The sequence below is a fragment of the Periophthalmus magnuspinnatus genome, chromosome 13, assembly GCF_009829125.3.
Source record: "Periophthalmus magnuspinnatus isolate fPerMag1 chromosome 13, fPerMag1.2.pri, whole genome shotgun sequence".
NCBI classification, from domain to species: domain Eukaryota; kingdom Metazoa; phylum Chordata; class Actinopteri; order Gobiiformes; family Gobiidae; genus Periophthalmus; species Periophthalmus magnuspinnatus.
This window is the reverse complement of record NC_047138.1, coordinates 22,463,806-22,490,854: the sequence shown is the minus strand read 5'-3', so window position 1 is coordinate 22,490,854 and position 27,049 is coordinate 22,463,806. Positions and strand designations below refer to the sequence as shown.

Genomic DNA, 27,049 nt, shown 5'->3' with positions numbered 1-27,049 from the left:
AGATAGCAGTGAATAAAAAAATAACCCAACTGAGCTGATATGCCGGAATTTAAAGGTACACTACACAACTTCACTGGTAGAGGGTAAGAAACGTTCTGGTCTTCTAGGAGATGTCATTGCTTTGCCTGGAATGTCCAACAATATAGCATTAAGCTTATCTATCTTGTATATATATATATTTTTTTGCTCCAACCTGACCTGTAACTTGTCCTGGTGGCGTCGCCTACTTGTCCTCCATGGGGATAGATAAAAGTTTAAAATAAAGTTTCCATGGAAACAAGCAGGTGGCAACAGTAGAGGTCATAAAAAACATCTTCAATTAAAAATAATGAATATAGTCACTAGCAACATTTATTGACCCTCACTGGTGCCATGCAACATGAGGGAAGGGGGCTATATTGTGCCCTCTTTATATTACACCTGCTGCCTTCGCCCTGTATGGAGCTCAACAGTCCCAGTCACTTCAAAGCCTACTGTGATTCCGGGAGTTGAAACTAACCAGCTACGTGCTCACTAATATCCATAACACGGTTGTTTTAAGTCCAAAAAGCACATTTAAAATGCAAGATTCAGCAAAATGTTTTAATAACTTAGCAGTTTATAAAGTTTCAGAAACAGGTCTTGTGGTCATTAGATATCACGTAGCTGATTAGACCTGAGAAAGCTTTCAAAATTTTTATTTTAGTGTCTTTGCAAAAACTGAATGAAAAATTGACTTCTTGTGCAAAAAATTTTCATAACTTTCTTGCCTTTGTTTTGTTGTGAAGATATGCGAAACAAAACACTACATGCACTGTAATGTTCCCACATCACTTTAGTCATTCTGAAACAAACCTGACAAAACAAAACAATAACACACATGTCCATGAATCTGAAATGATACAAAAGCACTGACATAAAGCAGAGGTCTTGGGAAGAATCAACATAGCGATAATAATAAAGTAATACATGAGTAAAAAATAGAACAATTGACATTTTATGTTTAGAGTTCTGTACGCTGTAAATATAACAACTGCAAATAAGAGTAACTGAGTACTTGTAAAACTACTACAGCGGTAAACAAGCTGAACTTATTCCGTATAGTCCATACTTACCCATATTATAATAAACATGGCATAACACACAAAATAATGATACACTTCCAAAAAAAAAATAATGGCAAAAGGCCAAAATAGTCAAAAACGTGTAGATGTTCAACGTTAGTATTTTTTTTTTTTTTTTTTTACAACTCAGCCAGTCGTACTATTCCAAAAAGGGCATGAATCCATCTCTTCACTGTAATCTCCACATCTTGTATTTAAAAATAGTTTGTCTGTTAAACACAAACATCTCATACATTAGGGGGAAAAACATATACACGATTACTGGCAGGTTTTTCCAGTTTTTATAAAATCTGACTTAAATGACTATTGGAATCCTTATTGATTGTAAAAGTGCAGAAGCCACATTCAAACTTCCTCTTCAAGCTGGGACTCATTCATTTTGCCTTTCGGTCCATAAATCCATTTGGCATTACTTTAGGGAACAATTCACGATTACTGGCCAGATTTTTTAAAATGTGACAAAAAAGTTCTTGAATACTCAGACACTAAACTGTAGGAAATCCATATTGATTGTAACAGTGCAGAAGCCACATTCAAACTTCTTCAAGTACGGTATTGCCTTTCAGTCTGCTTTTCTGTTGTTAATATTTGTGATGCCATTCACACTGGCCCACGCTCACCTCCTCGATGTCGATGTTCTTCCGGGACTTGTAGATGAACTCTCCTATGGCCACAAACACGGAGAGCACAAGCCCAGCAGCCAGCACGATGAAGATGCCTCCGATGTTCTCCACGCCCAAAGCGCTCGCTTCTTTGCTATCCTCCTCTGGGCAGCCATTCCCTCTCCACCACTTCTCCTTCATCATGTGGAGTTTGCCTTCCTCCTGCAGCTGTAAAATGGCAATGGTCACCTTGTCTCTGTATGGGGAGCCTGAAAGCATGAGATGGACTTTTAGGAGTTATCTGAGCAAAATCGCGCCAGTACAGATATATGCAGGTATAAGCAGCTCTTGAGTGTGGGTATGAATGTGTGTTAGCATGTGAAAAGTGCTTATAAACTCTAGGATGTTCAGAATACATAAGGTAAGTGAGGAATAACTTTGGACCATTGCAAAACATTTTAAATTAACTATGAATGAACTTTAATGAACTTACTCAAAGATGTATATCAACCAATTTATGCATATATGAGTAACCCTGTATTTTCTGAATCAAACCTGACATCTGTACCAGGAAACTGAAACCCATCTATAGAACTTTAATCAAACAGAAGGGTGATGGTTCAAACGAGACCTAAATGGGCAACACACTTCCCACAAAGTCTGTTCAACACAATTATTGTATGGCTATGGTGGCTGGTTGTAACACAAAGGGCTTCAGGTATAAAGAATCTAGACCTAGGCAGTGACACAAAAAAATTGAATTGCAGTTAACTGCATGCTTGAATTGCGAGAAATCATGATTAATCACAATGGGACTTTGTTAATTGAAAGTCTAAATAATATAAAAAGGCTCAGTATTTGCCTATTTTATAATTTTTCTAATGTTTACATTCAAATATAGAAATGTTATTTACCCTTTTGAAGCTGAACCTATTTTTTTCCTGTGATTGTCCTGTGTAGTCTGCTTCTCCTTTCTGTTCCCTATAAACCTAATGGAAGGTTCCTAGAGTCCTGGTTTAGTTTTGCTTTAATCCTGATTCGAGTCCGGTAAAGGTCAGTCTTCCTATTTAGTCCTGGTTCAGTTCTGGTTCAGTTTTGGCTCTAATTCAAACCAGCTCACTGGATACTAAATATGTGGGATTTTAATATCTCTGTAGTTTTCAGAGTAAACATGATTTGACAGGAGAGGTATACACATGGCCGCTGGATCGCTAATCCTCCATGCGCATAATGAGTCATGTATTTAAAGTCACTCTTGGTTTGCAGACTGTAGCTTTCTCTCCTTTCAGTGACTCTTTTTGGAGTTTAAAAACTCGGCGATTTGAGCTCGTCTCTGTACAGCAGGACTCTCTTGCTCATGTCTCATGAGTGGTGAGAGAGACAAATGTGTGTGTATGTGTAGAGCAGAGAGAGAGAGACAAATATGTGTCTATGTGCTGAGTGGAGAGAGAGGAAAAGGTGAGACAGCTGCTCACAGACCAGAGCAGGGCTTTTTGATCCTGTGTTTTTGACTGATACACATGACCTATGTTAGCATGAGTTAATGCAATAGATGTGCCCAGCCCTAAAAGACACCTAACAAACACACAACAGGCGCACAGTGATTACCCTCACATTATGAAGTCAAAGAAGATATTTTGCAGTAGAAAAGTGTGTGTGTTACCAATAGGAGTTCCGACGCCATAGCCCTTGGAGTCTATGAGGCCTCCTATTTGGGTGAGGTTGCAGTTCCTCTGGCTGATGTACTCGATGCTGGTGGACTCCATGAGCAGGGCATAGTCTGTGGTGAGGACACGCTGGATGCCCTCTCGGTTGTTCTTCACCAGAGCTGTGTTCTTCCTGCTGCTCATGAACGCCCACATCTTCTCATATGTGGAGATCTTGGATTTCTGTCAGGGCAAAATCAAATTAAATCACCTTAATTTGTAATTTTATTAAAACACACAGAATCAGTTAGACAATTTGCTTTTCTAAAAAAAAACACTCATCTAAAATCTATTTTGAAAATAAATGAGGCTTTCAGTTTCATGTCGTGTAATATTCTGATTCAACTCTGGAATGGCTCCTTTAGTTTCCAAGTTAGGAAAAGGACTTTCAGTAGAATACTTCAAGTTGATTGTGTGTCATCTAGCATATTTTTTGTCTAATGCAAAACGAGTTTTTAACTCTGATAAAACAGAAGTATGACCTACCATTAGCTGGACACATTCAAACAGATGGATGGGACCCTCACAAAATGGACTCTCGCTTACTATTTAAATGTGCCTATGTACAAAAAAATGGGGCTATGTAAATTATTGTACAGGTGTGTACAGTGCATCCCGGGCAAGCAATAAGTACAGTTCATCCACTATAAATGTCTCTGTTCTGCTTATGCTTTTCCCTTCTCCTCATCTCATCTAAAATAAATAAAATAAAAGGTGTCACAAGGGTAAACTAAATCTGAGCCCTGAGACTAGCACTCACATTAGCATGCTAACCGCATAAAATGACAGCACACTTTTACACAGAGCTTCAGAACGATGATACCTTAAAGAAGGTCATGGTGGATCCGTCTCGCACTGCTCCGTACTCGATCTTGGTTTGTTTGGCCAGATCATCTGCAGAGTCAATGGGTGAGTCCATCCTCTCCACTGTGAGGAAGGCTGCCAGGTTAGCAGTGTAGGAGGAGATGATGATGAGCGTAAAAAACCACCAGATGCCCCCGACAATCCTGGTGGACAGCGCTTTGGGCATCAGCTCTGACCCTTGCTGCATGAGAGCTCCCACCCCAAACCACACACTGTTGATGAGGGTGAAGTTGTTCTCCACCACGTCTGAGTCGGGGTTACATGGGTGAGGGTTATACCACTCGTAAGGGGTGAACCTGCAGGGAAAAATAACTTGAGTAGTTTTGTAGCCTACAGTAAAATCGCCATGTAAAACAAACTACACTTACTACCACCTAGAGTTTTTGCAAATTTGTTGTTTACTTTGGGTTAGGGTTAGGACTCTTTTCCTCTGCACCCATCTTGTTGTGTTTTCAACAAAACAAATGGACATAAATATCTAAATATTAATAATATTATTATGTTTTGGATGCTGACACTAACCATGCACAGCAAGATGTATTCTCGCAATATTTGTGAGTTCACAAACATACGGGAATACATCTTGGCATGCATCCTCTGGTGCAATAGGGCAGACCAATCATAGAGCAGCACTGAGGTTTGTGCGGAAGCCAAAGGCAAAGCACTCAAGAACCAAAACAAACATAGCAAACACTGTTTGTGAAAATGTGCAGAAGGTAAGCACTTTGTGCATTTGTGGACAGTTAAGATGTCTGTGCTTTTCTCTCAACTGGATGTAACAAAAGTTTTAATTTTTTCTTGTTGTGATGCTTTGACCTATCAGATTCAAATAATTGGCATGTCATTCCATGTTTTACGATCACTTACAGTGAGAGTCATCCCAGATTGATAGTGTGTAGAACCCAATTCAGCGTGGCATACATATCAATGTGGCATCAGCCAAGTTATGCTGACACACTTTTTGAGAGAATTTCCATTTCTGTGCTGTACTGAGGGTGCTGACTGTGACCCCAATCCTTGTTATCTTGGCCTGTGTTATTCCTACAGACTGGACTGAAGTAGATCAGACTGGACAACAATATTACAATGTTTTGATGCTGGGTCCTGTACTAATGGTAAACTTCTCCTACATTTCAACTCCAGCATCATGTCTCTTCCTCCAGCTCTCTGGCTACTACAATTTATTTTACAACAACAATGACATACCAACATACTAGATGGCTGCAGACTTACCAGCAACTTAGAACTCAAAACAGGGGACACCGTGTAGAAAAATTTCAAGTTACATATGTCAAGGTTTTATGTAATGCATATGATTCTATTAAGAAAACAAAAAGACAATTGCTGAGCTACCCTTTAAACACAGACATGTTCTTCAAGTGTATGGTGGGAGTTTAGACATGGTTTAGTTCAGACTGAAGAATATTCTGGCAAAATTTGTCTTGCACTAGTAGGGATATATTGTATAAGCAGCTCCTGAGGTTAAACTATGTCTGCTGTTTGCTGTCTGCATCTAATTATAAAGAATTTTATTGCCAGAGAATCATGACTAGTTGTTGTTATCATTACCTTGAGGGCAAACTCCACTCTTCTCTTTGAAAGACGTGAAAAAAGCTTATAAACTCATCATAGTGAATAATTACGATGCTCAGAATGCATAAGGTAAGTGAGAAATAAACAGCAAACAATTGGTACATTTAAAATGTACCAATTCTGCTCTTCACACTAAAACTTTAATACAGCACCTTGAAGTCCCCATTTACTCTTGGTTTTGTCCAGTTTAGTACGATGAGTATTTTCAGAGGTGGTGGCAAAAGATTTGAAAATCTGTGGTGTTAGTACAAAATATGATTCAGGACAAAAAAATAACCAGCTACAGTGGGGCAATGAAGTATTTAGTCAGCCACCAATAGTGCTAGTTCTCCCACTTAAAAAGATTAGAGAGGCCTGTAATTTTCATCATAGGTACCCGTCAACCATTAGAGACAAAATGAGAAAGAACAATCCAGAAAATCACATTGTCTGATTTTTTATTTGCAAATTATGGGGGAAAATAAGTATTTGGTGTATAACAACAGTTCATCTTGATACTTTGTTATATACCCTTTGCTGGCAATGACAGAGGTCAAACGTTTTCTGTAAGTCACAAGGTTTTCACACAATGTGGCTGGTAGTTTGGCCCATTCCTCTATGCAGATCTCCGCTAGAGCAGTGATGTTTGGTTTTTTTGGCTGTCGCTGGACAACACAGACTTTCAACTCCCTCCAAATATTTTCTATGGGTTTGAGATCTGGAGACTGGCCGGGCCACTCCAGGACCTTAAAAAATGCTTCTTACAAAGCCACTCAATCGTTGCCCAGGCGGTGTGTTTGGGATCATTGTCATGCTGGAAGACCCAGCCACGTTTCATCTTCAATGCCCTTGCTGATGGAAGGAGGTTTTCACTCAAAATCTCACGATACATGGCCCCATTCATTCTTTCCTTTACATGGATCAGTTGTCCTTATCCCTTTGCAGAAAAACAGCCCCAAAGCATGAGGTTTCTACCCCCATGCTTCATAGTAGGATTGGTGTTCTTTGGATGCAACTCAGCATTCTTTCTCCAAGAAACATGACAAGTTGAGTTCTTACTAAAAAGTTCTAGTTTGGTTTCATATGACATTCTCCCAGTCCTCCTCTGGATCATCCAAATGCTCTCTAGCAAACTGCCTGGACATGTACTGGCTTAAGCAGAGGAACACGTCTGGCACTGTAGGATTTGAGGCCCAGCGTAGAGTGTTACTGATGGTAGCGTTTGTTACTTTGGTCCCAGCTCTCTGCAGGTCATTCACTAGGTCCCCCCGTGTGGTTCTGGGATTTTTGCTCATCGTTCTTGTGATCATTTTGACCCCACGGGGTGAGATCTTGCCTGGAGCCCCAGATCGAGGGAAATTGTCTTCCATTTTCAAATAATTTCTCCCACAGTTGATTTCTTCACACCAAGCTGTTTACCTATTGCAGATTCAGTCTCCCCAACGTGGTGCAGATCTACAATTTTGTTACTGGTGTCCTTTGACAGCTCTTTGGTCTTGGCCATAGTGGAGTTTGGAGTCTTGACTGTTTGAGGACAGATGTCTTTTATACTGATAATGAGTACAAACAGATGCCATTAATACAGGTAACAAGCATAGTACAGAGGAGCCTCTTAAAGAAGAAGTTACAGGTCTGTGAGAGCCAGAAATCTTGCTTGTTTGTAGGTGACCAAATACTTATTTTACTGAGGAATTTACCAATTAATTTATTAAAAATCTTACAATGTGATTTCCTAGATTCTTTCCCCCCATTCTGTCTCTCATAGTTGAAGTGTATCTATGATGAAAATTGCAGGCATCTCTCGTCTTTTTCAGTGGGAGAACTTGCACAATTGGTGGCTGAATAAATACTCTTTTACCCCACTGCATAGCTATACTGAGTTTCATGGCCACGTGATAAACATTCATATCTCCCAAATGAGTTTACCTGGCAATGACAAAGAGCACACAGCTGACCCCCAGACAGGCCAGCAGCACATACATCCAGATGTCGGGGGAGAGAGGGTTGAGGAAGGAGAAGACACCCGGGTTGGTGCCGTTGGGTTTGTGGTACAGGATACTGATGCCCAGGGTCATGAAGGGCTTGGAGAAGTCGATCACCTTCTCCCGCACATATGTGATGGTGAGGGGGGCCACTGCAAGGTCTGCCACCTGGAAAAACAGATTAGATTATGTCATGTATCTAGGATTTGATCATGTCTAAAGTACTGTCGCCACGATACTGAAATTTCTATACTAAACTCAATTTCTTTAGACAGTAGAATGTAATTTTCAACATTAAATAATAGTACATTGCTTTATATTATTATGTGGCCTTATATCTGTGTTATCCTTCAGTTGTCCAGTTAGGTTCCATACTGGTTCATGGGCGTATACCAGTGACGTGCAGTCAGGGGAGGCAGGTGACACCTCACCTGTCATTACAGAGAAAAAATTAATCAAATGGTTATATTTATCCATTGATTTGTACTATAAAGTTATTATCTATTTAACTTTGCAATTTTTATTCATTTTTTATTCAAAATCGCTAAATTTTTACTTTTACCAAATACTGAGAAGAGACATGTGGAGAGGCACCAGCTGTTCGTGCCTCACCATGGACTGACTGTTGTACGCTCAGCAGTGACAGCTACTGCTTTAAGCGGCTGTGAAAAGGTACCGGGTGAGGCACGTAGTCACCTGGGCTCATGGTAGGGGCACTCGTGGGAGAAGAGATTCTTGCAACTCCTGGAGCAGCAGAATAGTGACAGCAAGCTACAATTCAGAATTAGCAAGTCAAGTTTAGCAATCCGTTTGCTTTTTTCTTCTTATCTGGCCCTACTTTTTAAAATGTGTTTATATGTGTTTATTTCATACTATTAGAGCTATTTCATATGGATTTCGGAACTTTTTTTTTAAAAAAATTCTGGCTCCAACTCATTTACTTTCTGACACCTGGTTTACATGTTTGTAAATCTGATTGTGATGACATCATGAACCCCACCACACGTCACTGGCGTATACTAGTCTATGTGATCTTGTACTTGTTTTGAAACAGCTCAAGTTCATTCTAAAGCTATTCATTTCAGTCCTGTTAATCTGACTTTTTTTAGTATCAATACCTGCTCAAATGAGTATCTAGTTCCAATACTTGTTTTAATATCTATTAGTATCTAATTCTCGATACTTTTGACAACCTTAGTCTAGAGGGACTGTATGTCTCTATGAATATTTACTTCAAAAACTGTCTATTGTCAGAACAAAATCTACAAATGTTGTTCCTGATCTTTTGTTGTTAGGGATTGAGTCAGTATATTAAAGCTGTGGTGCAATGTCCTCCACTATCAACATCACACATAATGTACAATTATAAAACATAAGCCTTAATGATACTGTCACTTACAGATACCAAAGTAGAACTAGTAATTACAAAGTCAAGACATTGTAATTTTGATATAGAATAGGGTTGTCAAAAGTATTGAAAATCAGAGACTAGTCAATTCTAAAACTAGCATCAAAACTAGCAGGTGATGATACTGAAAAAAATGTATCATCAGAACTAATGTAGGACCACATGGTATAATAAGCAAACACTATTATTTTCTGGTGAAAATTACAATATTGTTAAAAAAAGAGCTTTTAAAATGATCATTTGGGTATCTAAATGGGGTATCGAGTCTATTCTTTAGTATCAAGTTGAGTTTGTAATGTTAGTATCGTGGCAACACTAATACAGAAAATGTTATGATGTAGTCATATGAACTCAACAGTACTCATATACAGTTAAGAGAGTTTATGATTTGTTAGCAAAAATGTACTAGTATATTGCAAAGCTCAACAATTTTGGGATAGTATCACTTGCAATTTTAAGTTTAATATGTTGTCGTTGTAGCACACAAAGATATACCATACTACTTTATTTATTCATGCTCACATGAAGCTTTAAATCAACTTGTCAAGTCAAACATTAATGCTGACAAACACTAACACAAATTTCTTTTGCCTGTTTTGTTTGTTTGTGTACTATGTAACTTTTTTGTGGAGTGTCTAACACTTCCTTGTCTCCATGAAGATGTTATTGCTTTGCCTGGAATGTTCGAGAGTATGGCATCAAACCAGTCTAACTCCATAAATACAAGCAGATGCATGTATTCAATGTATTTTTTTAAATACACGAGTAATTGAATAAATGCAAGTTACAAGCATTTACACCATACTGTCAAACATTACAGGTAAAGCAAAAACATCATGGAGACAAATAGGTGGCCAACCCAGAAAATGTGCCAGAAAATTTGCATAGTGCATCTTTAAAATGGAACTAAACACCTAAACTCCACCAGATTTCAAATAGAGCTCCTGAACTGGGCAGTACCTGGAGGACTGAAGGAGAGAGTGAGGAAGGTCGAGGGGTGGGGTCTCGACATATAAGAAACGTGTGATTAGTCTAACAGGTATCCACACTTCAATCTCCACCCATGCAGCCAGGTGTTTATAATCAGAAACGCCTGGCTTTAACTAGGGCATCACCAACTACTTTTTTTTTTACAGAGGTCAATGAAGGCAGCACACACTTATTGTTTAATTTACCTAATTTGCACTAAAGTTGCCAAATATGACTAGGAACAGTAGATAATGCTGTCAAAACACCATATACACAGTTTAGTAGTGAAATATTGTGTTGAGTTTCACTTTCATTTGTCTTACTCACATGATCGATGAGTTCGCGTACCATGCCGTTCCACTCGCCCTTGTCATTCTGAGCTCCATACTTTCCATCGGACACCAGTTTGACCTCATAGGAGAAGCCCAGGATGTTGGACAGTTCTTTGAGCAGGTCCAAGCAGTAGCCTTCAAAACGGTCATTCCCATACAGAGGCTTGTCCGACTTCTTATACATCACATAAGGGTTTTCCTACAGTTGTGTATGGAGATATACGAGACATTTTGAGATCAAAACTCTAGAGCTAGAGTTCAGGAGTGACATTTCGGGCAATAGGTAACTACCGTAAATTTCGGACTATAAGCCGTGACTTTTTCCCCACGCTTTGAACCCTGCGGCCTGTACAACAGTGCAGCTTATTTAGAATTTTGTGAAAATACCTCATGTTACAATATGAAAACCTGTGGCTTATATTCAGGTGCGGCTTATACATGTACAAAATTGATTTTCTTTTCAAATTTAGCTGGTGCGGCTTATATTCAGGTGCGCTCTATAGTCCAAAATTTACATATATATATATATATATATATATATATATATATATATATATATATATATATATATATATATATATATATATATACACACATACATAATAGCTTATCAAGATTTATCAAACATATATACTTAACAGTCAAAAGTTTGGACATACTTTCTCATGTTTACTGCTCTCTATAGTTTATATACATACAGAAGACATCAAATATATGAAGCAAGATTTATGGAATTATGTAGCAAAAGGTTAAATAACTTTTTTTTTTATATATATATTTGATTGTCATGTATCCACCCTTTACTTTGTTGACAGCGATGCAAACCCTTGACCTTCTCACAAAATGGCTCCGGAAATGGCTTTCACTTCACAGCTGTGCCTTGTGCCATGTCAAGGTGAAGAAATGCCCTGACAACCAGTGACCAAAAGAAAGGGTGGCTATTAAAAAAAACAAAACAACAATCTAAAACTAGTTTTGAGTTATTTTGAATTCATTTTTTGTTTATTTTTTACTTATTTTTACTACATTTCATGTGTCCATTCATAGTTTTGATACCTTCAGTGAGAATTTACATTGTAAATGGTGAAAATGATGAAAATAAAGAAGTAACAAGAATTAAAAAGTGTGTCCCTACTTTTGACTAGTAGTGTAGTTACTGGTTAAGGTGCAACACTGCAGGTTGATAGGGAAAAAATACATTTTCAAACATGCATGGATAATGATCCAAAGGTCGATTTTTGCACAATACTCCCTTTTTGCCCCCTCCTTGAACCGCCAACTTACAGTGGTGGAGGAGTATGATCCTGGGAACTATGTTGTCGGGGACTTCATGTCCCTGGTAGGGTTACCCATGATAAATAGGTCCTGGGGGGTGGGTCAGACTAAGAGCGGTTCAGAAACCCTTTATGATGAGGATGCAATCAAGGTCAGTTACGTCACCCAGACTGGCGTTACTGAAGCCCTACTCTGGAGCAAGGCCTGGGGTGGGTGCTCAACAGGGAGCACCTGGTGGCCAGGCCTTTCCCCACAGGGTCCGGCTGGGCACAGCCCAAAGGAGCGGCGTGGGGCCATCCTCCCCCGGACCCACCAACTGCGGGAGGATCCGTGAAAGGCTGGTTTGGAGAAAGCTGTCCGGCATTCGAAGGAGGGGGCCTCAGCATCCGGATCTCCAGACATGGAGACTCTGGCTCTGGGACACCGAATGTCACCTCGCTGGGGGAGGAGCCTGAGCTTGTCCAGGAGTTTGAGTGTTACGGCTAGATATAGTCATCACCTCTACGCACAGTTTGGGCTCTGGATCCCAACTCCTTGAGAGGACCCTGCATAAGAGGGTGCAGCCCCTCTCATTGAAGGGTGTGTTGGAGTTCACCCCAGTGAACAAGAGGATCGTGCCCCTGCACCTTTGGGTCAGTGACAGGTCTCTCACTGTTGTGTCGGCATACAGGACGAATAGCAGTGTAGAGTCGGAGGGGGTCCGGTTCAGAGACCACAGGATCTTAGACCTGTTGTTTGCAAATGATGTTGTCCTGATTGCTTCATCGAGCCAGGACCTGCAGCAGGCAATGGGGCGGTTTGCAGCTGAGTATGAAGCTCCTCCAAATCCGAGGTCATGGTTCTCGACCAGGAAAAGGTGGCTTCCAGGTGGGTGGAGAGTTCTTGCCTCAAGTGGAGGAGTTCAAATATCTCGGGGTCTTGCTCACGAGTGGGGGGGATGGAGCATGAAATTGACAAGCGGATCGGTGCAGCATTTGTGGTGATGCAGTGGCTGTATTGGACTGTTGCTCTCAATTTACTGGTCAATCTATGTTCCTACACTCACCTATGGTCATGAGCTTTGGGTAATTACCAAAAGGACAAGATTGTGGATACAAGGGGCCGAAGTATGAGTATCCTCTGCAGGGTGGCTGGGCGGTCCCTTAGAGACAGGGTGAGGAGATCGTTCACAAGGGAGGATCTCGGAGTAGAGCCACTGCTCATCTACATCAAGAGGAGCCAGCTGAGGTGGCTTGGGCACCCTGGACACCTCCATGGGGAGGTGTCCTGGAGCCCGCTGGAGGTACTATGTGTTTCGGCTGGCTTGGAACCGCCTTGGGGTGCTACCAGAGGAGGTGGACGGGCCCCATTTTTGCATAATAAAATGGTAAATTTTGCCTCTTTTTTTCTTAAATTAGTCAATATGTAGTGAGAGAAAACTGACCAAAAACAAAATATTGAAAAAAGTTTTGCCTGTAGTGTCTCACCTTAAAAAACAAAAATAAATATACATATAATCCTTATAATTTTTTCAGTGCCTAAAAGTGCATAAAACTGCTAAAACCCTTTTGAATTGTGGTGTATGTTTTTGTGTTTTTCTTACCAGAATAGTGGTGACGATGAGTGTCCGGTTGGCCATAGAGTCTGTTACATTGGTAGAAGTGTCTTTGTTGTTTTCTGTCAAATTAAGGCCAGTGTTGGAATTCCACACTCCAATCTAGAGAAAAATGACACATTAGAAGTTAGTCATATTGAAATGAACATTACAGTATTATTTGATTTAATAGGGGTCAGAGGTCAGAGAGGAGATAGGTAGCATTTGTGAATACAGTACATAATGGCATTATGGCACCTATGTTTATGACTGTGCTACTACTGTCATGTAAGAGAATATTATTGTAATTCTCTTTTTACTTGTTTTAACAAATCAGCAGTCACTCGTCTCCAGTTGGTCCAGAACGCTGCAGCGAGGCTTTTAACAGGAACCAACAGAAGGGCACACATTACTCCGGTTTTATCCTCTTTACACTGGCTACCTGTCAAATTTAGAATTGATTTTAAAATTTTAGTTTTGACTTATTCAGGTCCCTGAATATATCTCGGAAATGCTGGTTCCTTACACCTCTGGCCGCTCCCTCTGGTCTTCGGGCCAAAACCTTTTGAAGGTCCCTAAGACCCGGTTTAAAACTCGAGGAGACCTGTCCTTTCAAGCAGTAGCCCCTAAACTGTGGAATGCCCTGCCCTTGTCTCTTCATGTGGCTGACTCTGTTGACTCCTTTAAAAAGCAGCTGAAGACACTGTTATTCAGACAAGCTTTTAGTTAATTTACTACTCTTTGTCTTATTTTATCTGTTGAACATTTATTGTTATCTATTTTTATCTATTTTTATTTGCACTCTGTAAAGCACTTTGTGATTTTATCTGTGAAAGGTGCTATATAAATAAAGTTTACTTACTTACTTACTTACTTATTAAAACTATTATTCTAAATCAAAAGTTGCCAATTAATTAATCTAAAAATCTTTGTATAAAATGGCAGGTGTTATCATATTTTGCAAGATAAAAAGTGAAGGAGGCTACAAGGGGCTCTAGGGAGAGAGAGGAGAGAGATCTTGGAGGGGGTCTATGGGCCAGAGAGCACAAGACCACTGTGTATTAGCTCCATACAAACCTTTTTCCACACTTTGTTCAGACGATTGGTGCCTGGGTTTGGCTTGTAGAAATAACAAGGACAAGTATTTAACACATACAAGACTGTCATATGAGTAGCTTAAGTTCTACACACCAGACCTCACCAGATCAGATTTCACGCCAGAGTCGAGACAGCACTAATCAGAGTCCAGACCTACATCCTCCTGAGTCTTTGGTACAGGCACCAGAACAAAATCCAGATTGCACATCAGAGCAGAGAGTAGACCACAACCTAGACCAAAGTAAGCATCGATTCCACTGGTTCACTTTGGAGCAGATCAGTATGGCCCCCAGTGTCTCCACTGTCTAAAATGAGCCATACCACCCCGTTTGAGGGGTCCGAAGTGAACCCTGGAGCTTACTGACGAATTGCTTTAGCTAAGGCACCGCTACACAAGAATCAAGATGATTGGGCAAGAGAGAATGTAGACTCAAAACAGCAAAAAGCAAATATAAACAGAAAATAGTATCTCACCACTGACTTGATGTCATATTTCCAGTTATAGCAACATTATATTTTGAGCTGATATGCATCGCAAAATCTAACATGAGCCAAACCCAATGCACTGCATACAAAGAAATTAAAACACATAATAGAGGTGCAGATAAGTGAAATAAATGCAGAACAAGCTGATGAAAAAACAGTAGTTACACTAGCTTTAGCCATGTCTCACAGTACCATAAGTGATTTTTATTATTTTTTTTCTGAAATTTGTGTTATAATTATGACTATAATGACCATAGGTGAGGGTAGGTATGGTCATGAGCTCTGGGTAATGGCCGAAAGGACAAGATCGCGGATACAAGCGGCTGAAATGGGCTTCCTCCGCAGAGTGGCCGGGCGCACCCTTAGGGATAGGGTGAGGAGCTCGGTCACACGGGAGGAGCTCGGAGTAGAGCCGCTGCTCCTACACGTTGAGAGGAACCAGCTGAGGTGGCTCGGGCATCTGCTCAGGATGCCTCCTGGACGCCTCCCTAGGGAGGTGTTCTGGGCATGTCCCACCGGGAGGAGGCCCCGGGGAAGACCCAGGACACGCTGGAGGGACTATGTCTCTCGGCTGGCCTGGGAACGCCTTGGGGTCCCACCGGAGGAGCTGGAGGACGTGTCCGGGGTGAGGGAAGTCTGGGAGTCCCTGCTTAGACTGCTGCCCCCGCGACCCGGCCCCGGATAAGCGGAAGAAGATGGATGGATGGATGGATTATGACTATAATTCAAATGTTATTTATTAAGAAAACATCTGTAATGTTTGGGTGTCTCATAGAGCACAGCCCTGCACCAGAACCCAGCGCCGTGCCCAGAGCATGGAAACGCAACTTGACTGGACGGACCCACACTAAACAGACACGCTCGAAGGTGTCCCCAAGCGAACAGTGCCAGTGGAACAACAAGGACTGTAATGGCTGTGAGGTCTGTCCAGCGTCCCTACTTTACTTTAGGCAGACACCTAAAGTAAAGTAGGGCTGGGCAAAATGGTAAAAAAAATTTATTTTGATTGTGGTGATACCACCGACTCTCCAATTGGTTAGAGTCTATAAGGCTTTGAGTTGCAGCTGAATTTAGCCAATCACTGTTAACAGATTACTTTATTTACCTCTTAAAAGCAATAGGAAAATATAAAGTGTACATGAATCATGATCAAATCAAAATTGTTATTTGGCGTTATTTGGTAGTCAGGCTCTCCAGCCGAAACTCCAGTCCATTTTCTGTAGTGCTTTGATGATGTCCTATAGCCTTTGTATTGATATCTCAGGGGCCGTTCCTCACCTTGCCCAGGCCGTCCTCCTTTAGGCTGATCACATCCAGGTCAAACTCCTTCCTGAGCCCGTCTGTTTTGTTGATGAGGACCTGTCCTGTCAGACCGTTCCACTGCGCCTGAGTCAGAGGAGCAAAACAAACCCACCTGAGTACTTCACATGCTAATGACCAGTGACTAAGTGAGTTGTAATGGGCTCTCTGCACTGACTTGGTGTAAATATGTAGTCTGGGGTAATGTAATGACTGAGGATTTGATGTGAGGAGGCACCAGTGAGGGGGCGAGGAGAATACAGCAGACATTTACCCTCATTTGGTTAAAGTGAATAAAAAGATATAAGCATACAGATTAAATTTATCTAAATTAGCAACACTTTTTTTTTTCCATTTTGGCTAGCCTCCTAAAAAAATCACCTGGTGATCTGACAGATTCTGTTCCTGTTACATATGTACATTATACTTCTGTGGAAGATTATAGCCAAAGGAACAACAAACAAGCAGGAGGTTTGTGGTGATGCATCATCATCATTATCGTCGTCATCGTCTTAATAATATTAATTATTATTATTATTATTTTCATTTCATTCACCGTAGGGCTGCAACTATTGTTTTAGCAGTCATTATATTTTGGATTAGTATATTATTTATATTGCATACATTTTTAACAAAAAAAGGTTGAAATATTTGGGATGAAGGCTATATATGGTGTGTGTATATATATATATATATATATATATATATATATATATATACACACTACAGATGTTAAGACCCGAAAGCTCCTGACAATGCATGGCGGGTTCCATCCCAAATCCACCACCCTTAGACTGTACGCGATCCGAAAGGAAGGAGGCCAAGGACGGACTAGTGGCCGTGAGAGCCACAGCCCAGGATGAAACATCCAAGATCCATAAGTACATCAAAGACAAAGCCCCAGCAGATGATGTGCTCAGCGAAGGCCTGGGAGCTTTTTATATATATATATATATATATATATATATATATATATATATATATATATATATAATGAAGACATTTCGCTCACCATCCATTCTTCACCTCTGGTCAGATTACTTAGCTATCTACATTGAAACTAACACACTGAATGGAGTAGACCACATTGCTTAGTGGCTTTTTGTCCTTTTCTACTACATGTTCCTGAGGGTGAGAGCCATGGCTTCTGGGCCAAAGGTGCACTTTAGATAAATACATAAATTGCCACTCCAGTACAGATATTAAACAAGCACTTAACTAGGACAAGACTATACCTACCATGTCTGAGCCAGGACTAAACTAGAATTAAACCAAGCCTAAACCAGGACCAAACCAGGTCTAAAGCAATTTAAACAAGAACTAAACTCTGACCAAACCAGACATAACCCCAGAATTGAACCAGGTCTAAACCATTAAACAAAAAATTTATAATTTTTAATATTTGGAAGGCAAGGCAAGGCAAGGCAAGTTTATTTGTATAGCACAATTCGTACACAAGGTAATTCAAAGTGCTTTACAGAATAAGAAAAACATTAAAATCACATAAATCAAAACATAAATAATCACAAATAATCATCATAAAATTAACATTAAAAGAGAAGAGTGCAGAAGAAAAACCTTTCAGTCGTATGCACAGCTAAACAGAACCGTTTTGAGCCTGGATTTAAATATTGTCAAAGTAGAGGCCTGTCTCACATCTTCAGGAAGACTGTTCCAAGTTTTAGCTGCATAAAACTTAAACGCTGATTCCCCATGTTTAGTCCTGACTCTGGGCACCAGCAGGAGGCCGATCCCTGAAGTCCTCAAATTGCGAGATGGTTCATATGGTACTAACATGTCGGAGATATACTTTGGACCTAGGCCATGGAAAGACTTATACACAAGCAGAGCTGCTTTAAAGTCTATTCTTTGAGCTACAGGAAGCCAGTGCAGAGACCCGAGCACAGGTCAAAGGTGATGACTTCAGTCTTGTCTGAGTTTAGCAGAAGAAAGTTGTTTTGCATCCACACACATTATTGCTGCGTATTAACTGGCCTAACGGCAGCATGTAGAGATTGAACAGCAGGGGTCCCAGGATTGACCCCTGGGGCACCCCACAGGTCAGGGACATTTTATCTGATATACATTTTCCAATTTCAACAAAGTACTCCCTGTTTTCTAAATAGGACTTGAACCAGTTTAGTGCCATACCAGACATGCCCACCCAGTCCCCTAAGGAAGGTGGGCAGATTACTTGGAGGGCCTGATCTGGCCCCTGCGCCTTAAATTGAATAAGACTGGTTTAGATTAGATTAGATTTCTAATCGGTGAGATGTGGATGCCAGCTACACCAAGGACTAGAGCAATATATCGGTTGATGATAGATCAGGTCAACATTTACATACTTTTAGCATCTGAAACTCAAGCAAACTCCATTAGTTTGAAGTGGCCACCAGCTTGAAAGAAAGACTTTACATTTAAGTGCAAAGAGGGCATTGCACAAAATGTTACAACACTGTTGTCTAATAGGTTTGTAGTAAAACAAGGCTGTGGATGTCTAAACATTTTTGCCGTCATATCTTTTAAAAAAGAAAGATAAAGTAAATATTTGCAGCCAGCAATGCGTCTCACTGAATAATAATAATAATCTCATCTCAATAACACTCTATCTCTGTCGTCTCACAACGCCCACCTCTATGTGAACTTCTGCTCATTCACTCATTCCTAATCCTTCACCACTGCTTGTGTCCGTCACGGAGAGAGTAGGATGTGGGTGGGAGCAGTCGCCCATGGGTGTACTCACATCTTTGAGCATGCTCATGAAGCGTCCTCCAAAGCGCCATGGCTTGTGTCGGTGGCACTGCAGTGAGCTGACAGTGATCTGGGAGGCACGCTGAGAGGCTGTGGCTACCATGTACACCGCATCATACATCAGAGCAGCTTCAGTCTGGAGAGCAGGGAGCAGAGACAGGTCAGAATCAAAGATTCAGTATAACAACATCCATTTTATTCAGAATATGGATCTTGTTTTGATTGGCCAGGACTGATTTAAATTTACCTTTTAGACTCTGTGTTTTTAGTCTTTTATCTTAAAGAAAAATAGATTCATAATTGACCTATTTTATTCTGTTGCTTACTAAATATGTGTGCCATGCAGATGACACTCCAAGAAGGACTCTGAAATCAGAATAGGCATTTTGTAAAATGTTTATGCACAGCTGTTCCCCTATGCCACAAAGGGCTCAATACGGGACCAAAAAATAAACTTATACAAAATGATAGCCTTGTTTCTTTTAAATAGCCAGGTTTATTAATTCTGCAATAGCCCTATACCATTCTAAAACTATTCAATAAAAGGTTCAATTCTGCTGTATTTATGTTTGTTTGTTTGTTTGTTTTTTCAGTATTGATACCTGTTGACCTATTGACCTATTTCTATTCTAGACCACATCCTTTCAACCTTGCTTTGACTTAATATGGACAACATAGAATATTACAGAGTGCTTCACATTGACAAAGCATACAGTGGTGTTCTCAATCCTGCTCTCACCGTCATCATGCCCTCCATCATGCCATTCTCTATTTTGGATGGGGCCTGCATCCTCTCCATGGCCCATCGCTCCACCACCGATGCCACCTGGGGATCGTCGATGTTGAGTAGCCTGAAGCCCGTCATGTTCACCCCACTGTAGCGGTACGGTTCCAGGTCCAGGGCAAAGAGGTCCTACACCAGAAAACAAAGGGAGGCATTTTTGACCTTTACATATTCACATATGATGCTTTTAACAGGTATTTAGTATTAAACTATCACGTACCTTGATTATTATTTTACTTTGTCTTCATTGTAAACAGTAATATTGATCTAAAGCGACTTAATAATAAATATAATAAATATAATGGGCCAGTTCAAAAGTCCTATCTCTTCAAAGTGACATTTCATTGTAATAAACAGCAGCATATACATGTTATTATTATTGAAAAATGGCTATGTGACATTTTTTATCTCTACATGTATAACTCGGAGTCTAAGGAGATAGGGGGTAGATGAAATGTGGAGTACCGTGTACGTAAAGTGAATAATGAAAACTAGAGGACCTCAATGCAGAAATAATACAGCTCAAAGAGATTTAAATATTCTTACCTCACCATTCATATCTGAAAATTGTTTTTGGAGATATGACCTAGTGCCCAGGATAAAGGCACGCTTGATTAAAAACTGGAGCACTTTAGAATGCATGCCAAGGATTACAAAACACAGCAGTTTGCCTTCAACATAATCATCTTTATGGGTTAGCAGCCCAATGTACAGCAGGGACACATTCAATAAAACCACTTGTGTCATGCAACAGATCACTGATACTCCAAAATGTATAATCTTGGGCTATAAATTCATAATTCATAATCATTCAAAACTGTGAAATGATTAAACCAGATTAGTTGAAAAGCACGTTATAACTGCTATTTTATTCACAAATATTAGACAGTGAATATTGTACTGAAAGCGTACATACAATTTTTGGAATATAGGTCAAATGCAATGATATAAGTATTTGAGTGCTTCATTTGGATAGTCTTTTCACATCATCTTTATTCCCTACTACAAAAATATCCTCTGTAGCCTCTAGCACCCCTGTTGGGCTTATCTGGTCAGCCAGAACCATAAGCTTTTATAGTAGTTTATAGACATGTGAGTTTGTAACCGTGTCCTAGCTCCATGATTTCAGATAGACATGATTGACAAGCAGATTAACAAATGAGAGATGCATGGCCCAAAGGGGAGGGCAAGGGATGGGGGGGAACACAGATGACTGAGAAACAGCGCACATTTCTGCAGAGTCAACAAATCAAAGCACCAAACTGTTATTTATCTCAGGTAAAAGAATCTATATATTTTATAAGAATTTGAAAAACACGTGATACAAATGACCGACTGTGGTTGGATCGTCACAAGTTCAGACGGAGGTATTTCACATTTTATGATCCGACCGTTCTGGATTCAAACAGAAAGTAGAAGGGACTGGCTGGTCAGGCTGGTCAACAGTCAAGCTAACTTCTGAATCATCTCGAAAACGATATTCAGACGATAGCACTGTATCAGGAACTTGCTAAAATGTGCCTGTAAATGTCTTGTTTGAGGTTCAAGTCCAGCACAAAATGTGAATGGACCATTAAACTACTTTAAGATCACTTTATACACTTGACTGGGATACTAGACTTCTGCTGTCTTCTTTATGTAAGTTTGAATAGTTTTTATTATAGATAATATACTCAGTATTGTAATTTATAATTAAACAACTACAGTATTATTACCCACCCCTAATGAAGATAAACACAAAACCAGTAAACTCCTTTACATGTAAAGTTAGGGCTCCAGAGTGTGACCATTTTGTCAGGCGCAATCCTCGTCACATCCCCTTATAAATGTGGATTAAATAATATAGGACACACTTAAATGATTATTTTAGCTGACAACTAAAAGAAAAAAGCTTTATTCTTTTAATCTGCCCTCATCTCTGACCAGACGCTAAAGCTAAAGCCAGTCGGAGCTGCAGATGTTCAGGTCACGAGCAGGTGTTTCAGTTTCAGTGCAGTCAGCTGCTCCCTTCAGATAGATACAAGGCAGTGTTCACCAGTAATCTGACCAGAACTGAAGAAGACACTTGGATGACCAGCAAAATTTCTTCACTCTAAAACTATTGTCCAGTTGACAGAATTATATATATATATATTTTTTTTTATTTATTTATGTATTTATTTATTCTTTTTTTTTTCTTTATTGTTGAGGCAATTTAAGGACAATATAGGCAAGGCAAGTGTATTTGTATAGCACAATTCGTACACAAAGTAATTCAAAGTGCTTTACAGAACAAGAAGGACACTAAATCACATAAATCAAAACATAAATAATCACAAATAATCATAAAAAAACAGAAGAGTGCAAAATAAAAACGTTTCCGTCATATGCACGCCTAAACAGAACTGTTTTAAGCCTGGACTTAATCTTCAGGAAGATTGTTCCAGGTTTTAGTTGCATAAAACTGAAATGCTGATGTCCCATGTTTAGTCCTGACTCTGGGCACCAGCAAGAGGCCGGTCCCTGAAGTCCTCAGAGTGCGAGATAGTTCATATGACACTAACATGTCAGAGATGTCCTTTGGTGCTAGGCCATGGAGAGACTTGTACACAAGCAGAGCTGCTTTAAACTCTCTTCTTTGAGCTACAGGAAGCCAGTGCAGAGACCTAAGCACAGGGCATATGTGCTCATACTTCCTAGTTCTAGTCAGGACCCAAGCAGCAGTGTTCTGGATGTACTGCAGCTGTCTTAACACTCGTTTGGAGAGGCCAGTGAGCAGGCCGTTACAGTAGTCTAACCTACTGTTGACAAGTGCATTGAGAAGTCTCTCCAAGTCTGGCTTTGACATTATACCTTTGATTTTTGCAATGTATTTAGGTGGTAAAAAGCTGCAGATGTTACTGATTTGATGTGGCTGTTAAAGTTCAAGCCTGAGTCCATAATTACCCCTAGATTTCTAGCCTGATTTTAAGGTTTTAGAGAGAGAGACTGGAGGTGACTGCTAACACCTTCTCTATATTTCTGTGGGTCAAAGACTATGGCTTCAGTCTTGTCTGAGTTTAGCTGGGGAAAGTTGTTTTGCATCCACACACTGATCTGTTGGATGCAATGGCAGAGTGAACTGGTCCATATTCACCTGCTGCTAGTGACACATAGATCTGAGTGTCATCTGCAGTTGTGGTAGTTGTGGTAGGACACATTATTGCTGTGTATTAACTGGCCTAACCACAGTATATAGAGATTGAACAACAGGGGTCCCAGGACTGACCCCTTCGGCACCCCACAGGTCAGGGACATTTTATCTGAGAGACATTTTCCAATTTCAACAAAGTACTCCCTGTTTTCTAGATAGGACTTGACCCAGTTTAGTGCCATACCAGAGATGCCCACCGAGTTCTCTAGTCTCTTACCTCTAGTAAGAGGATCCCATAATCAACAGTATCAAATGCAGCACTCAGATTTAACAGGATCAAGACTGAGACTTTGCCTGCATCAGTGTTCAAGTGGATGTCACCTTGATCAGAGCAGTCTCAGTGCTATGGTGGGGTCTAAACCTGACTGGAAGACATCAAACGAGTTGTTCATTTGGTAAGCAACTTTTTCAAGGATTTTGCCTAAAAATGGCCTCTTCTTTAGGGGAGGATAGATAACCACAGTTTTCAAAGCTCTTGGGAATGTTCCAGATTGAAGGGACATGTTAACTATACAAGCGAGTGGTGACAGAAAACTATTGAGCACGGACTTTAGAAATTTAGTGGGTAACACATCGAAGCAGCATGTAGATGAACTCAGACTGGTGACGATCTCTTGGTTTTGTCAGTTACAGGTGCAAAGTGAGTCAGCTATAAGTGTCTAGGTGGGTACTGGGTTGTTATTTGCATCGTGGAATTGTTGGCATTTTTAATGTCCTGAAATTTGTCATTAAAGAATAGTGCAAACTCATTGCACTTAGATGTGGAAATGAGTTCTAACGGCAGCAGAGCTGGAGAGTTTGTTAATCTGTTTACTGTTGCAAACAGGACATGAGAGTTGTTACTACAACTTCCAATAATGTCAGAAAAATACCTCTCCCTTGTTCTATATAAAGTGTGGTTGTACGTGTGCATCTTTTCTCTATAAATCTCATAATGAACCTGGAGCATTGACTTGCACCATTCCCGCTCGGCCCTCTGGCACTCGCTTTTCTGTGCCCTGACCGAGTCATCATTCCTCCATGGCGCTTTCTGCTTATCTTTAACCTTCATCAGGGTCCAGAACATTAAAAACACTTGAAGACACAGAGTTCAACAAATCATCAACATCAGAACACGAGGCATTTTCAAAGTTTCCCTGTGTTATTATGTATGTGTCTTCTTCGAACAACTGCAGAACCAGCCACTGGTTTGGGAATAACAAGACAAGTCAAAAAAGACAGAAATGATCAGACAGAGCAACAACCACCACATTAACATTTGAAATATTTACTCCTTTTGTAATGAGCGGGTCCAGAGTGTGCCCTCTGTTGGGGGTGGGCTGGCTGACATGCTGAGCCAGACCAAAGGTTTCAAGGACAGAACTGAGCTCTTTAGCATTTCTGTCAAACACATTATCCACATGTACATTAAAATCACCTGTGATGACTAAACCATCAAAGTCTGTGCATATGACTGAAAGTATCTCAGTAAAATCATCAATAAAGCTTAGACAGTGTGGGGGAGGTTTGTATATGACTAAGTAGAGTATGGAGGGTGATTGTTTTAGTTCAGTTTTAAAGAAAACATACTCAAAAGATGAAAACATGACAAATGACAACCTTTGAGTGACCAAAATTATCTCTAAAAAATGCACACACAGCTCCACCCTTTTTGTTTTTACTCGTGTTTCAGATTCAAATTTGAAGTTGGGTGGAGTTGACTCCACTAGAATTGCATTACCTGTGTTTTTGTCGAGCCATGTTTCGGTTAAAAACATAAAATCAAGATTAAAAGAAGAAGGGGTTGGTGAAAGACGACAGGGCATAGGTGGGTACGGGGAAGAGTTCAGCATAGTTTAACTCTTGATCGCACTATATTAGGTGTCAGGGGAGTCATCTTAATTCCTGATCTGATGAGGCTTTCTAGATGGTTGGGAAGGGGTATGGGTAAAGGTGGGGAGGAAAAGGAGAGTGAGGAGTCCCTAGAGGGAGTAGATGTAGCAAAGGGGACCCAGGGCTGGTCTGTGGGCAGGGGAGGTGATGGGGGTGCTGCTGTGACTGAAACCTCTGTTGGGGCTGTCACAGACAGATAAGGGCCTGTGAGTAGGGCCCGGGGGAAAGTGACCCTGGAGATGGATCCTTCACTTGGGGAGGTGGTGGTGCTGCAGACTTGTTCTCTGGGGGAGGTGGTGGTGCTTCTGAATCTCTTGCTGGGGGAGATGGTTGTGGTGCTGGTGATGACTCCTTCGCTGGGGGAGATGGTTGCGCTGCTATTGATGACTCCTTTGCTGGGGGAGATGGTTGTGGTGCTGGTGGCGACTCCTTCACTGGGGAGGTGGTTGTGGTAGTTGTGGTGCTGCTGGTGGTGCTGACACATTGGCTTGGTCTCTGGCTGGCGCAACAGAAATGCTTCTGTCATTCCTCTTCTTTCACTGAGCCAGGACCCTGTCCAGGCCAGTGTCTGAGAGCATGTAGGAGGTTATCTATCACCGCTCTCACTCAACCTCTGCTCAGGTGCGGGCCATTTCCGTTGAGCAGGTCCTCTCATTTCCAGAATAGATCAAAGTTGTCAATGTAGTGCAATCCTCTGGCTACACATGCGTTGAACAACCATGTGTTCAGCTGAAACAGTGGGTAAATTTGTTCATCTTCCTTCTGCCTGTGCTACTAAGAGGTTCACTGATGAATGTCGTTACCTCCACTTTATCAAGCTCCTCGAATAATTCAATGAAATCCTTTTTCAAAATTTCAGTCTGATTAATTCCAGTGTCAACTGCATCCACATGCACAATCAGGTGTTTGACTCCTTGGTGTGTTGACAAAACTTTTGTCAGGAGTTTTGTAATCTCACAAACAGTGTGACTGGGATAAGAGCAAGTCTGGATTCCTGGCATTCTTGTCTTTACAAAGTTTTGAAAAGACCCGTATCATTAAGGTTTAAGTTGAAAGTAGCAGTTTTTTTTATCCTCTTCTCTGAAAGTAACTATGGGTTGCTTACCACTGGAGGTCACAGGGAGTGCCCGATGAGGTCCTTTTTAAGATTTTAAAACAAATATCTGTGCTTGTAGCTCATTAATTTATTGCTGATAGTTCCAGCAGCATTTGCAGAAAGAATTCCTTTGGGGGTTTTTTCCCTGGACATGTTGCTGGCTCGTCAAAAATGTAGTTTAAAAATGTAAAAATTGTTTAAAAGTCTTGGTTTACTTAAAAGAAAATCATAACTAAACAAATCTTCCAGCACTGGAAGAGGTAAAATGATTGAAATGAAAGTAAGGAGCGAGAAAGGTTTGCGTCTGCACTCTTCAGAAGCAGGAAGCAAATCTTGACAATATATTATGTTTGTCTTAAATAAGCGGTGGGTTTTGGTGCACCCAACTGAGAATCTTAGGCAAACTTGTGCACCCAACCCAATGGTTTGTCTGGAGCCCTGGAAGTGCTCAGAGGTTTTAAATTCCATAGTGTTTGCTGTATTATGTATTAAAGTGTTTGTAAGCAGGTTGTTTACTCACCAGTGTAGTGAAAAAGAAGTGGTAATACTCTGTCATCATGCCCATGGACAGGATCTAAACATGAACAAGAACAGTGTTAAATGTTGCTTCTCCTGTAGTGTTAGAAGTAATGTATTATTCACTGAAACCACAAATTATGTCTTCAGCATTATCTTATTCTGCTTCATCGGTTTCCTTAATGGGTTACAATATTGCTTTTTCTTGTAACAGGCAACAAGAAAAAAAAATGGATATTGTGCAAAACTGTGCTCAATTGAATGTTTATAATTAATAATATTATATTATTTATATTATTAATTTATAATTAATACTTTTTGTACTACAGTAATATAATTTATATTCAACAGTATTGTGTTCACAAGTAATACAATAAAATAATAAAAATGAATACTATAATATTTAATTTTAATATATGTATAATACATGACATCCTGGTCATTCAGAGTGACCCACTCTGATCAGTGAAATACTGTGCATACTGTTGTTGTGTCATGGGACAAGGAACTTCATCAACTTTGCCCTTCTATGCATGTGTGTGTTGCAGATGGTGGTCAATGAGGCTGAGGTGCAGATCAACAGCCTTAT

At 40.4% G+C, this 27,049-nt stretch overlaps 1 protein-coding gene across 1 annotated transcript in view; it reads right to left on the bottom strand.

The window, feature by feature from the left end:
* Positions 1 to 1,684: 1,684 nt before the first annotated feature.
* Positions 1,685 to 27,049, bottom strand: part of LOC117379840 (glutamate receptor ionotropic, kainate 1) — a 47,942-nt gene continuing 22,577 nt past the window's right edge. Inside the window, exons 6-15 of the mRNA XM_055225817.1 lie at positions 26,465 to 26,518; positions 19,760 to 19,933; positions 19,013 to 19,156; positions 16,249 to 16,356; positions 13,396 to 13,509; positions 10,534 to 10,737; positions 7,774 to 7,997; positions 4,235 to 4,571; positions 3,369 to 3,594; positions 1,685 to 1,974 (exon numbers count right to left, since the gene is read on the bottom strand). Of these exons, the coding sequence (XP_055081792.1) occupies positions 1,685 to 1,974; positions 3,369 to 3,594; positions 4,235 to 4,571; positions 7,774 to 7,997; positions 10,534 to 10,737; positions 13,396 to 13,509; positions 16,249 to 16,356; positions 19,013 to 19,156; positions 19,760 to 19,933; positions 26,465 to 26,518 (1,875 nt within the window). The remainder of the gene's footprint in view (positions 1,975 to 3,368; positions 3,595 to 4,234; positions 4,572 to 7,773; positions 7,998 to 10,533; positions 10,738 to 13,395; positions 13,510 to 16,248; positions 16,357 to 19,012; positions 19,157 to 19,759; positions 19,934 to 26,464; positions 26,519 to 27,049) is intronic.